The sequence below is a fragment of the Scatophagus argus genome, chromosome 23, assembly GCF_020382885.2.
Source record: "Scatophagus argus isolate fScaArg1 chromosome 23, fScaArg1.pri, whole genome shotgun sequence".
Classification (NCBI taxonomy): Eukaryota; Metazoa; Chordata; class Actinopteri; family Scatophagidae; genus Scatophagus; species Scatophagus argus.
The window spans coordinates 9,246,041-9,259,885 of NC_058515.1; the positions used below are offsets into that span (position 1 = coordinate 9,246,041).

Sequence of the window (13,845 nt, forward strand, 5' to 3'; positions counted from 1 at the left end):
AAACTTTTAAGATTTGTTTGTTGTTCTTAAAAATAAGCACCAAAGGTCATTCATAATGGTGAAACTCAAAAATAGATGGATAGATAGATAGACACTTTATTCCCGAGGGAAATTCAAGATATATATCTATATCTATATCTATATATATAATGCATCAAATAATGCGTATAACCATGCAATGTCTTTGGAGATGCCAAAAGTTGTCAGCATTTGAACTTCAACTTCATTCAGTGCTTATACTTAAACTTCAAGTATAAACTTCCACTTTATCTTTTGTTTCAGTTTCTTTCTTTATTACAACAATTTAAACCACATATAGGAACATTTATAACTGATGTTAACTTCTACATGCCTAATTACCTTCTGATGTGGCCCCTTCCACTATTTTCAACTTTGAGGTGTGTTTTACGACATAATTCACTTTTATTCTCAAATGACAACAATGACGACGTGCGTATTTCGTTTCACCAGCGTTTCTCAAGGTGCTTCATAATTTCAAGAACAACACTGAAGATGTGGTATTTGTGGTATGACAGTCCATATGATGGCGTCTGCCTAAAGTTTTGCCTGCGGGCAGCAGGTGGTTTAAGCTAGCCCAGGTGGCTGTAGCATGGCCGCTTGGCTGGTGCACAGACGGACACACACACACAGTGAGTGGTCATGTCATTTTCCATGTGCCTTGCTGGGGGGGGGGGGTTTGCGCCCCACTAGCAGAGAGCAGCTATTTTGAAAGTGACCCCTCATTCAGGCAGCGACTCTGCAGCTGTCAGGAACCATGACTGAAGATGACGGATTCTGTTGTCGTGGAGGGATACGCCAGACTCAGAGATGGAAAAAAGGTGTTTAGCTTGATTAAATTTGCTTTGCTGACGGATGTGGCACAGGTAGCTCACAAGTAGCTTTTCACGCGTGCTTTAAAAAAAAAAAAGAAAAAAAGTTTGTCTCTACTTTTGTTTCTCTTCCACAGTGGAAAACTAGGTGGCTGGTTCTTCGCAAGCCGTCGCCTGTAGCAGGTAAACAAAAATACAACAACAACCCGACTTTTACCGGTCGGTTTCACACATTTCAGTGGCTTCTTATTAAAACTAACGTGTGGAGCTTAAGCTCAGGGGACAAACAAATAGCTGGGCATGTTAGCTGCGCCACAGCCGGGGAAGCTAATCAGCTGAACGCGCCAGGTGCTATCAAACGTGTTTTCAGTTTTCAAGGACCTTCTCGTCTGTCCTCGTTTGTGTTGGTGTACGTCGAGCTTGGACCTTGTATCTGAGTCGAAAAGCTTGTGGAAAAAACGTTCATAAATTGTTTGGCCATGTTTCAACATTTATAAACCCGTGACAGGTGAAATGCATGTACTTTGGGAATGTGCGGAAAAAAGTTTAGACCAAATATGATTTGTGCACCAAACAAGATTACACAAAAGCTCCTAGAAAAAGGGGCTGCTTTTGTGAAGATTAAAGTAGAGATTATAAGCAGAAAGGATAACAACATTTAAAAAAATATATATTTAATGAGTGAATTTTGCTCCAGATTTCGGTTGTAAAAGCAGGCCTAAAATTCACACAGGTAAATAATTGTGAGTCCATATGTTTTCTGCTTTGAGGCTATAGCTACCCAGATGTTCAATATTTTCAGTGGTTGAGCAGAGCAAGTTGAGCACAGCTTTTATTTTGAAAATCTCAAGTATTTTCCCAGGCTTACAGAGGCTAGTAAACAACACTTTTGACAATATTTCTGAACATGATGGCTCAAGTTTAAAAGATTACTGACCCCGTCCATGTATGTGAAAGGCTGTTTGTCTGAGCCCTGCTGTATTTTTAGATGCACCTCAAATGTTCTCTTTGTGAATTGGTACTTGTTATTCAGGCACATTTTATTTAGGGACTTGAGGTTATCCAAACCCTTGAATTTATCACTTCTGGCCTGTTTTTGTATTTTATGAATAAGATACTTTAGGAACCAAAGCGATGAAATGGCTTTATTGCATTACGTGGAAACATTCCTGTGGATAGCTGGTGCTGGACAGCTTAACATGCTCCACAGGTTAGACTGAGGTTGAGTGTTGCTCCTCTTCAGATCTTCGATGTCCGTGTTATCACAGCTGTCTGCGCTCATGTCTCAGTCATGTGGGTTAAGAGGTGTATGTGTGAAGGAGAGAAACACACACACACACTCACACACACACACGGTTTTGTTTTGTCAGTTGACACTGATTGTTTGAAGGTGTCAAGAGACTAAAGGACATCACAATAGCTACTGAACTGTATGTCACAATACATCTTGTTAGTGTTTGACATTGTCATTAATTATGGGTTTTAACAGGATTTCCAGTTGTGTTCTGGGAAATGCTGCATCTAAAATAATATACAACCGTAATGTTAAATAGGAACAGACTTTTAGACACTAGAAATGTGTTTGCATGCTTTTGTTGTATCTCCAACTGCTTCTTTGACTCTTCCAGACTGCCTCGTGCTGCTGGTTTTTAAAGACAAGTCTGACAAAGCGCAGGGCAACAAGGAGAGAGCCAGTGTCACCTTGGAGGAGATCTGCGGTCTGGAAGCGGGACAGTGGTATGAAGGAGTGGCTTTTACCCTGGCCATCGTCTGCCTGAACCAGGCTGCTCTGCTGGGCTTTGACAGCAAGGAGGCCCTGCAGGCGTGGGACGCCCGCTTGCGTTACAGCCTTGGGGAAGGTGAGGAGATCTGTCTGTGTTTAGGTCTCTGTGTTTTGTTTTCTTCCAGATTAATATCACATTTGACCTTCCTTATGCTGTAGTCAGAGCAATCCTAAACACACAGATTAGTTCATCCATCATGCTGGCAGCATTCGGTACAGTCTTGGCTGCCTGTAGGAAGAATATTCAACAGCCTTTTTTTTTTGATTAGGTAAAAGTCGGCCTGAGGAGCGAGGGTCAGCAGTTCATGAATATATCCAGGGGCCTGATTTATGATAGCCTTACCGGTGATCAACAGAATCTTGAATTAAGTCCTGCCTTTCACCTGCAGCAAGTGAAAGAAAAGCAGGACAAAGAGTCTCGCAGCAGCTTCTCGACTGATTTATTCAAGCTAGGGAACAGCACAGCGTAGAAATCCAACTGGGATGAAACAAAGGGATGAATAATTGACTACTTAATCAAGGTGAGGTAGACAAATGCATAATTAGGAATATTTCAAAGCTTGAACAGAAAGAACAATATAGCAACTTGATCTGTTATGAAGGAGTAACTTGCAGGTTAATCATTCGTATGAGTGTAACCAATCCAATATCATTGATGCAAAATGATAACATTGATCAGTATCTTCAGCTTTAAGATATGCCCTTATTTTGAAATAGAACTTAACTGGTTCCTGTTATTTATAATTATTTATGTGGGTTTTTTTTCTTTTTATGGCCAAAAGCAGAAAAGGTGTGTGATGAAATTGACTAATAACTAGCAGGATGTAGTTGATTGCTGATGTAGTTATTCTCATTGAGGTTATGAGTGATTCTCTAAAATGCTGTTGGCCTTTTAGGCTTCTCTCGAAAGAAATGGACAAACATATCCTAATGCATTTTTAAAGTATCAGAAGCTACATTTACAAGTGATTAAAAAGCAGTTTTAATGAAGGTGCAGACAAAACTCATGATACAAAAAGGGGTTTTCAGAAAGGGAGTTTTTACCAAATTTCTACTTCTGTTTGATGTTGTGCAGATCAAATTTTAAACTACTGATCCATTCAACAGGCCAAAAAAAAAATTAGATTTTTATTTTTCTTCATATCTCCATGCTCTGTGAATGCCTGACATTAGAATTAAAAGTTAATTTATAGCCAAATCTCAAGACTCTTTTAGTGACGTGTATACGGTGTGCTGTGTGGAGCTATAATAGAAGTTATGTAAGTGATAAACAAGCTATAAATAGCACAGCATTGGACTGTTCAGCTGGGGCCTGGACTCACTAATGACAGTGTTATTATTGTGTGAAAGAGGACGTGGTGTTAAAGACAAATTGCGTTGCGGTTGTTCCTCCAGTCTGGCTTGTGTACATGTGAAAATATATGTGAGTTCTCGCTCATATGGATGCACCTGTGTCTATGCAGGCTTGCATGTGTGTTTTGAGAGAGCTAGATAAAAGTGTGTAAAGTGTGTGTGTCCCAAGGCTTAATGCCACAGAGTGGAGTGCGTCCAAGCCTGCAGAAATGTCACCTGCCAGCCGGTGGGCTGAGGGCCATCGGGCTCAGAGCTTTTGTAGTTGTGACGTCGTATGAATCTTTGTTAACCTGAGCGATGATGTGACACAGCTGCCCAACATTTCCTCATCATCACTTTCTCGTCATCTTCTGAGCAGCGACGGGGAAATCCACAAGTAAAGCAGACTTGCAGGCAGAAATTCACATTTGGTTCTCATATATATAGTTTTTTTTCTTTGGTTTCTTATTAGCAACAATTCATAGCCTCAGCTACACAGATGTTTTATGACAGGCTTTGACTGATTGCTTTGGGCTTTAGATCTGAGCCTGTTGTGTTCAATGCTCAATGCTGATTTCATTCTCTGTGCAGCTGTTTCTCCTTTTATTACTGAATAAAGTAATCTTTGTGTATGGGCAGCATGTTTTTTTAATCTCCTGTAAGGCCCAACAGCAGATATTTTGAAGCTGGACTCATTTCTGCTTAGTCATTGGATCCTGATCAAAATCTAAGCACTTTTATTGACAAGCTGCTTGAGTCTTTATTGTGAAAGTGTGCTGTTAGTCATTGCGGTGAAGTACAACAGTGAGCATAAAACATGTTTTTATTAAATTTATGTTTTTGAGAAAATACTTTGGAAGATTGTAAACAGTCTTGTGTTTGTTCATTGAATACAGAGCTGCCCTAAGGAGTCCTTTAGCCTCACTTAACACTGAAAACAAAGGGAAACGGCTCACCTGACTCTGCAGCAAATGTGACAAAATCTGCTCACCAGCACCTCTAAAGTTCAGGACGTGTTTTGGGTGTTTAATTGGTACAAAAGTAAAATGACACGGTCACAGTGTCATCAACTCCTAGCAAGAGCACAAATAAATGTGCAATTTTAATTTTCTCTGACTATTTATAAGTGTGTTTTTAAGCTGAGAATCTGCACAAAATTTCGTTATGCTTGCATAATGACAATAAAGACTCTTGAATCTTGAATCTTGAATCTTGAAATGTAATAGCTAAATGGTTGAACCATTTCTTTAAACTGGAAGAGGAAGCCCACCTTGGCGATTTTGTCCCATCTGCCATCGTCTTTTCACGCCTTTGTTGTACAGTTTTGATGCTCCGTTGCTTTTCTTTGATTTGGACCACATTTTTCATCACTGCACACCTCAATGTAGGGAATGTCAGTACAATACAAAAAACATCCTATGGATAGTTAGTGGGCAGATGTTAGTAGCAGTCAGTAGCCGTACCCAGAAAGGTAAAAACCCCTATACATCGGAAAAATTATTTGAGATTTGTTAGATTATGCTTGTAGTTTTACGTTTCTGTTGTTTGTTTTTCTTCATTATTCTAACTAGTTTCTCTCTTTGTTAGTTCACAGATTCAATGTCGGAGTCTTACCAGGAACCAAGTTGGAGAGCGGACCTGCAACTCTTCATTTGTGCAACAACTTACTGGCTCTCGCCCGAGACGTCCCTCCAGTTATCATCGGCCACTGGAACCTTCCAGACCTGCGCAGATATGGGCCTGTACCCAATGGATTTGTGTTCGAGGGAGGAACAAGATGTGGTTACTGTAAGTTTATCACTCCTTATGTTGCTTTTTTGCTACCTATAAATTTAGCTCTTATGTGGCTTCATAAACTGATATTTTGTTTTTTGGAGATAATCCTTTAAGACCTCAAGATAATTAGTTGTTTAGGTTGGAAGAGCACACTTGTGTTAAGGAAGCACGTGGGGAATTAAAGGGGCTATGAAAACAGCTCTGAGACTAATGAACGTTGGACATTTAGTAAATTTAGTTAAGAGATTCAATACCACAAAAAGCAGCGAGTGGTTGACAAAATGGGATAATTTGGAAGCGGATCATCAGCAGCAAAATGAAGAAAGAACTCAAATTACTCAAGAAAATGAACTAACTTTTAAGAAAAAACAGACTCTGCAATCACTTATTTGCAACCACATTTAACACTATCTTCATCATCTCATGACAGTAATGACCCTTGAGTAAAATTAGGTTGTATCAATAGAAGATGATGGCTCATTAAATCACTATTTTAGCCATGTCTTCTTTATGCCCTTCTCAAACACACCAAATATTCACCGTCTGTGATTCAAGATGATTCATCTGAAGCATTTATTCAGCGTGGCCTGTGAAAGAGAAGCTCCTTCCTTCTTACAATAACAGCAACTCTGAATGCTTTACAGCCTCTTGCCACAAACTTTTGTGTCATCTTTTTTTGGCTGGAGCTGCTTAATGCTACATCTTCCAGCTATGTTTAGTGTTTTCCCCACTGTTTACAACCACATCCTTCTGAGGTGGGTTCAAGTGCCCCTCTTGCATCTGACATGTAAAAGTCATAGTGATCCTTGAATTGTTGATGTTCAGGCTTGGTCTCTTTGGTCTTGAAGTGATTCATTTTGACATCTTTGCTCGCTTGCTAACTAGTGTTCATGCCCTCTTAATCCCAGCATGTGGTGTTAAGGTGTTTGGGAAACTGAGGTGGATCCTGTGCATTCAGCCAAACATGGCTGGTAGGTTTTTGTTGTTGTGACAAATATACTTAAGATTAAACCAATCCGTAATCCTCTTTTGGTATGCTAAAACCAATTTCATGCATATTTTTATTTTAATCAAATCACAATTGATGGGTTTTTTTTCCTGTTTATTTGAGCTGCTCCACAGTTTTTTCAGATGTAATCTGGTAACTGCAGAATTAACCCCTGTGGTAAGTGTAACCCTGGTAGGGCATCAGTCTTATAGACAGTGAAGTGCTTCTCAAAAGTCAGGTCCTTAAAGAAACTGTTAGCAGAGTTTGCTGTGGAATAATTTGAGCCCATCCACCACCAACTCAGCCTGGTTTTATTGCCTAATAGTTAATGACCGACCTCACAAATACTCATGTGGTAGAGTGGGAGAAAATCCCTGGCAGCAGATTCAAGCGATTCAGATGGTGTTGGAGTAAGATGTTTAGCCATCAACATATGGGTGTAATGTTGATGTGTAATGTATTTAGATGTCCACATACTTGCTTGTAATGTTAGTGCAATTAATCTAAATATTAGTAATAAAACTGAAACAGTTTGCTGGTATTGGCAATTTAATTTACCTAGAAAAACGACTGCTTTGTGATAACAGGAAACCTGCATTGAGTCCCAAAATTCATCATCATGCGTCACTCCAGAGAAGTTGATTTTCAGAAACGGGAGAAATCCCAAGGCTCAGTCCTTAGTTGTGCATAATCCATGTGTTGAGGTAAACCTCAGTTCATATCTTCGAATAGACATGCAACCATTAAAGCAGAGACGAGCATATGTCAACACCTGGAGGAGACACGAGGGGAACGCCAGAGACATTAGAGTGTTGTGGACACATGATGGCTGTGCTGGAAACATGACACTTATGAATGTAATGTGTGATTTATTTAGCTCTATTAAATCTTCAGCCGCTGACCTCACGTAATGTCTTAAATGTCTTAACTTAAACTTGAATGGACCAAAAAAAAAAAAAAAGAAAAGAAAAGAAAAGAGCCAAAGAAAGGACATGTGTGTAAACATGACTGTGAGTCTGAAAGTGTGTTGAAGGGCGTGCATTCCTGTGACATGTAATCCCTCTGCACAGTTTATCTACAGCACAGGGAGAAGTGGTGCTACAGCGTTGGCCCTCTCACTTTATGGTTGAGGCAACTGTAGAACTGTGAGCTGCATTTGTTCGACCTTTTGCTCAGGTCCCACTTGATAGTTTGTCCTCAAGGTTCCTAGTTTTTCAATTGTGAGCCAAGAACCCACAGCCTGATGAGGAGAAGTGTTTAAAAGCTCTTTCTGAGACTTCACTGTATGTGCTGTGTACTGTTTTTAAAACACTCACCACACTAACTACTAAAGCGATTAGTCAGATAGACACTGATTAAAACAAATAAATAAATAAAAATCAGTTGGATTGATGGATTGGCTTTATTAATTCCAGCAGCATTTTGTAGTGATAAAGAACTGTCACCCTGAGAGATTTACCACCTTTATGCTCATTGTAACTGTTGACTGTTTTGAATCACTCTCTCTGATCTCATCAGCTTTATTTCCAAATGCAGCACGCAACTGTTTTTCAAAGCAAAAATCACTGAAAATCCACAGTATCCTACCCCTGTAGTAATAAACAGTAGACAGACTACTATTGTAAATATTGGAAAAACCCAAGTCCAAATTTCTGATGATGTTAAATGTTTGGTAACACATTTTAAAGTGATGATATTTTGTGTGTCTGGCTTCTGCTGCTTTAAAGACCATCACAGTAACATTGCAGCACAGCACTTTAACAGCACTATCTACACCACGTAAGAAACCGTGAACTAGATATTGTTAAAATGTGTGTATATGAATTGCTAATTTGACTATTAGGGAATAAAGTCATATGTTCAAAGTGTATATCTAACCGAGGAAGGCTGACACTGGTTCCTTAGACATTCGAGTTTGTGACTAGAAAAATACAGCTACTCATGAGTCGCTAGAATAGTGCGGTACCCCTTTAATGTTTGCTTGCTTGGATGACTTTACTGCTGTAAAAATAAAAAAGGCCAGCCTTGGCTCTGTGTGAAGATTTGAACTGATTAACACCTCCCACGCACCAAACACTGTTTAAGAAGTTCTGTTACTTTGTATGGATGCTGTGTTTTATTCGTTTTTGGAGGTGAGTCCAGAACTTTGGTTGTTTTTGTTCCTACACAGAATCTTTATCTTTATTCAGGTTGTAAACTAAACAAGCTCTGTCACCTGTTCATTGTTTTGCTTTGTGGGTTTTTTTTAGGTACTCAGGCTTTTGGTCAGTGCACCTGATGTTCACTCACCTGCTATCAAAAGCATGAGTCCATGGTTCTCCTTAATAAAATATCTGAAGAAATTAAATTCAGTCTAAGAGTCTTAACCTGATTAGTTTCTGTGCCAGAGGAGATTATAACATGAGATACTTCTTAATCAGATTCATATCATGACAGCACTAAGCACACCATACTTCTTCAGTTTCCACTGGAGCAGCCATTTGAGCAGATTTTGTTGCTGACCTTTGACCGTGCTCACAGCCAGGAAAGTGTTGGGAATGTTGTTGAGGTCTGCCTTGACATGGGTGGTCTCAGGGACAGGGTGACACAATGACCCTTTATTGGTGACGCCTTGTGACGGGCAGCCATTTGTACTGTCAGAGGGAGGTCAGCAGACCTCTGAGGAGCAGGACCTGCTAACCTTTACGTTATTATATCTCCTTTGATGACGTTCTAGATTGATGTGAACAACAAACTGGGAGCAGTAAAGAGGAAATTGTATTTTTGTGACTTAATGTGAAATCTATAAGTGCAGCTATGATGATCTGGTCATCATGCTGGGTATCAGATCTATACATATTTAGAGCAAAATGTGTACAGAGCGTCAAAACGAATATTAACACTGAATGACTACTTTGGTTTGCTGTACTTGTTTTAAATTACAGTTTTGCTGATTTTATACTACTTAAATTTTATTTATATATTTTTATAGTTTATATGCTAAACTAATAATCAGCAAATGGATAATTAAAATAATTTTGTTGCAGCCTTACCAGGTAGCATATTGGTGCTTCTATTGAACAGTTTCAAATGGAACCCGGCCAGTCGTGTGATATCTTATTTTTATGACTAACATTCTACTTATGGTATATTTTATTGGTAAAGAAACAAACAAAAATATCGCAACACTAATAACATCTGCTTTCTACAGGGGCTGGTGTTTTTTTGCTGGCGTCTGCTGAGAGCGAGCAGATCAGCTTTCTATTCGACTGTATCGTCAGAGGCATCTCCCCCACCAGAGGCCCTTTTGGACTGCGGCCAATTTTGCCAGGTCAGTAGCAAAGGTGTTTAAAGCTGCTTAGCTGGAAAAGGCTGGAAGATTAACTAAGAATGAGAGAGAGAGAGAGAGAGAGAGAGAGAGAGAGAGAGAGAAAGTTTACCTGGAAGGACCATCATTTAAAGAAAGAATATGGATCTCTATGCAATCCTTACTTAGATAATTAATAGCTGCGCTGTTGGGCCAAGGAGTGTGGGCAAAAAAAACAAAACAGTGGCCATTTAAAAGCAGCGCAGGGAAACCCTGCCCTGCTCCCCTCCTGTGCCTCCAGGGATTTATCATCGTTGTTAGGTGTGCTGCCTTCCAGCCATTTTTGGCAGAATGAGTCCGAGGATTCCTCCGTGGGTGCTTTGATGTGACTAAATTATGACTGACAGCTGTTTTTATGTAATTGGATGATCCTCTGAAGCAATTTATAATTTTAGTGAAAAGGTCTAACCCCTGTCTTAAGTGTACTGAGATGAATGTAAAGCATAGGGGCACTTCAAACATCAGTAAAAGGATAGACTACTGTACTAACAGTGGTTATGGTAGTAAATTCAGCTGGTCTATCTATAGTCGAGGGTGTAGTGCTACTGATGGGCAAGCTGGAGGTTGGGTCGAAATCCAAATAGCCTTTAGGGTTTCTCCTACTTTTCAGAGTTACAGCAAGGTTGTCTGGAAGAATTTCAGTTGGTCAAAGATGTCAAGCACACTGGTTAAATGATAGACCTAATGTGTGAGCATCATGATCTCCGTCAATGAATATTTGAAAAGTAAAGCATACTGTGTTTTCCAAAGATAAGTTAAGGTTAGCACTGAGTTCTAGCATGTCCACCCTCAGCTCTGTGGGCCGTTCATTGTGAAAACTTGACCTGCTAAGTATCTTAGTTTCTTTCCTAATAAGCTTATTTCTCAGTGCATAACATCAGTATCATTTATTTGATTTAAGTGCTGAAAGGAAATTAAAAGAAAATAGATTTACAACTATTGTGATAATTTATTACCGTAATCATTAGTAATTTGGTTTCAGCTTCTCAGTTAAGAGGATTTCTTTGTGTTTTGTGAAAGTATACTCAATATCTTTGGCGTTGAAAACAAGCAAACATTTGAAGATGTTATTGTGGGCTTTGGGAAACTGTGTTTGGCATGTTTAACATTTTTTCTGACAAAATTAATCATGGCCAAATACTTGTTTCCACTTGTCCCTCACTGACAGATTACCCAAATCTCAAATTTAAAGCTGCTGTAATCACTGTGATGATATAAACAACAAATCAGATGAAAGTGTCACAGTATGAAAAGGATCAAACGTAGTGACCACAACTCACTGTGAGTAATTAATATTTTCCTCATTATTCCACCTACCTGCAGCCATCAGCTATTTATCAGAATGATCATTTTTATGACCAGACCCGCCTGATCAGATGGAAGAGCGGAAACTGAGCTTTACAGTGATACCAAACGCAATTTAAGGCATTGTGTTATAAAGTCAGATCAAAAGACTGCAAAATGATACTGTGGCTGATTTCTTCTTCACCAATTAAACACTCCTACTAATCAGTCACCGCGTAACATGAAGAACAACAAAACTTACTGATTCCAAAGCTATCGTGTTTCTCTGAAACAAAACCATAATCCAAGTCCATAATCTGGTTATGAAATTACAGCAAATTTTTTCGTGGTGTCCAATATAAGGCTGACGTTGCATCCCACTTTGAGTGTTAGAGACAGTTTTATTTGCTTTTTCATTGCAATGACTCAAAAGTTGTCAAAAGAAGAGCTCACGTATAGAGTGGATGTTTGTTTCAAATAAAGCACATTTTTTTTTGTCAGGAATAAAACGTGTGTAATGTAAAAATTAGCTTTCATTTCTGTCAGGCACAAACCACGTTTCTGTAAATTTGAAAGTTTTAGAGTGTCCTATCATGGTTCTTGCCAGTATTATATAAAACTTTATATAAAATACATACAAGTATTTCCACATTAAATGATGGCAGATCTGGATCAGGACTGTTTCTCTATCCAAAAAAAATAACAGAAATGGGCTCTTATATGAAGGATCATACAAGAAAACAGTTCTTCGTGCTCAGATGCCAGGTCTCATATTACTAAATCCCTTCTATCTTATCTGCTCTCTCACTGACCACTTCAACACCCTCAATTTTCCACACTAGCAGTTTATGTTTTTTTTTCTCACCTAGTGTACAACTTAACAGGAAATGTGGGCACCGGGCAGCTGTGGGGGAGGGGAGCTCATGGATATTCTGGTTTTCACACGTCTCGCCGCCCAATCACAGGTTGAGCTCATACTCCTTTTATTGTGGTGTGTAGTAGAATAAATAGCAGGGAGGATGTCGGGCAGGGGGGGGTCAAAGTCGCCGTTCACACAAGAGCAGCCAAAGCCTCCTAATCACTCCGGGCATGTATGTAACCTCATCCACAGATTCCACTTCTGGCCCCCCAACCACCACCACCTTCATTTTATACTCGGTCACCCGCTGCTCCCCTCTCCCCTCCCATCTCCCTTCATTTCATGCTCTATCTTATTCCTGTCTACAGCCAGTGGTTCACCGCTCAGTCCTTGTCTGGGTCTCTGTCCCACGCAGCTCCTGTCTGAATGTCTCTGCCTCTGTTTTGATTAATTGCCGTTATGTTCCCAGGCTCACTTATCTGTTTGTCACCCTGGCGTGCCGTACTGTTTCCACCTCTCTCTGCCTTTCTCTCTGTTGCTCTCTCTTTTCAGTCTTTAATCTAATTGCATTACTTGAATATTAATCTCGAAAAATTGCAGAAATAACAAGTAATGAAGTCACCTGTTGGATGACAATACAGGGAATGAAGATTGGTGTCTTACCTGGCTTTACCTACATATGAATAATTGCACTAGGAATTTATAAGGTTAAATTTAAGGGAATAGTGTTGCACTCATTTCTTTTATTTTAGAGTTATGTGAAAAGATTAGCACCACTCTCATCCACTCTACAGTAAGGAAGTAGCTGGAGCCAGCAGTCATTTTTATCCTTTGGATTTATATGAATTAAACAAGATTTAACTTCTTAGCCAGGATTTGGTTTCCACTCTTTATGCTAAGATAAGATAACCAGCTGCTGTGTATATTTAGCCTGCTGGTGAATCACCATTTCCCCAAAATGTTAAACTATTCCTTTAAAATTCGACCGCTATAGACAAAGATTTTATGACTGGTTATTGCAATCTTCCACCATTTGTGTATAGCAATTTTTGTTGGAGTCGGTTTATTTAGTTTGGATTTCGTGTCTAGCCATACAAAAAATGTATTCAGGACACATTTTTGACGCCTGTTCACAGCTCACTGCTTTCTCTGACCAAATTAGGATTTTCTGGCTACTGTGACTGTCAAATGGGAGGAGGTGTTAGGGGAGCTTAGCTGGCATGAGCATGCCACAAAAATACAGTGTGTGATAGGCTGCGACACCTGTTAGTCAAGCAGATATTACTCAAGGCACACTCCTTTTTGATCTCTTTGGCGGCGCTCCATCTAGTCGGGTTGGCGTGCCGCTTGTTACATAGCGGCATTGGCTGGGAGACCTGCTTAAATGGAGTGCAGATGGCATATGAGTTGGCAAGTATGATGTGAATCTCTCTCAGCATAATCAAACATCAGCAGGTAGTGGGGATGCTGCAGTAACTTTGATTTTTTTTTCTTTTTTTTGCCCCCTTCAGCTTTTAAGTATCATCAGAGGCAGTATAATACCTCCTCTGTTTGGATTCACCCATGACAAGCTATTTGAAATATTGTTGTCATGTTGTTTTATGATGCTTCTGGCATGCAAACAGAGCCTCCGATTCTTGGAAGGCA

At 39.6% G+C, this 13,845-nt stretch overlaps 1 protein-coding gene across 8 annotated transcripts in view; it reads left to right on the forward strand.

Moving 5' to 3' along the window:
* Positions 1–522: 522 nt before the first annotated feature.
* LOC124054800 (protein Dok-7-like) overlaps positions 523–13,845 on the forward strand; it is a 32,077-nt gene continuing 18,754 nt past the window's right edge. For 4 of the 8 annotated variants that reach the window (XR_006842481.1, XR_006842482.1, XM_046381188.1 and 1 more), the window contains exons 1-5: positions 523–839; positions 968–1,013; positions 2,459–2,689; positions 5,533–5,733; positions 9,900–10,019. Coding sequence is in view for 6 of the 8 variants with exons in the window: in XM_046381188.1 (XP_046237144.1) it covers positions 786–839; positions 968–1,013; positions 2,459–2,689; positions 5,533–5,733; positions 9,900–10,019 (652 nt within the window). In the remaining 2 variants the exon portion in view is untranslated. The remainder of the gene's footprint in view (positions 840–967; positions 1,014–2,458; positions 2,690–5,532; positions 5,734–9,899; positions 10,020–13,845) is intronic. The other 4 variants (XM_046381187.1, XM_046381189.1, XM_046381191.1 and 1 more) reach the window with 2 other exon arrangements.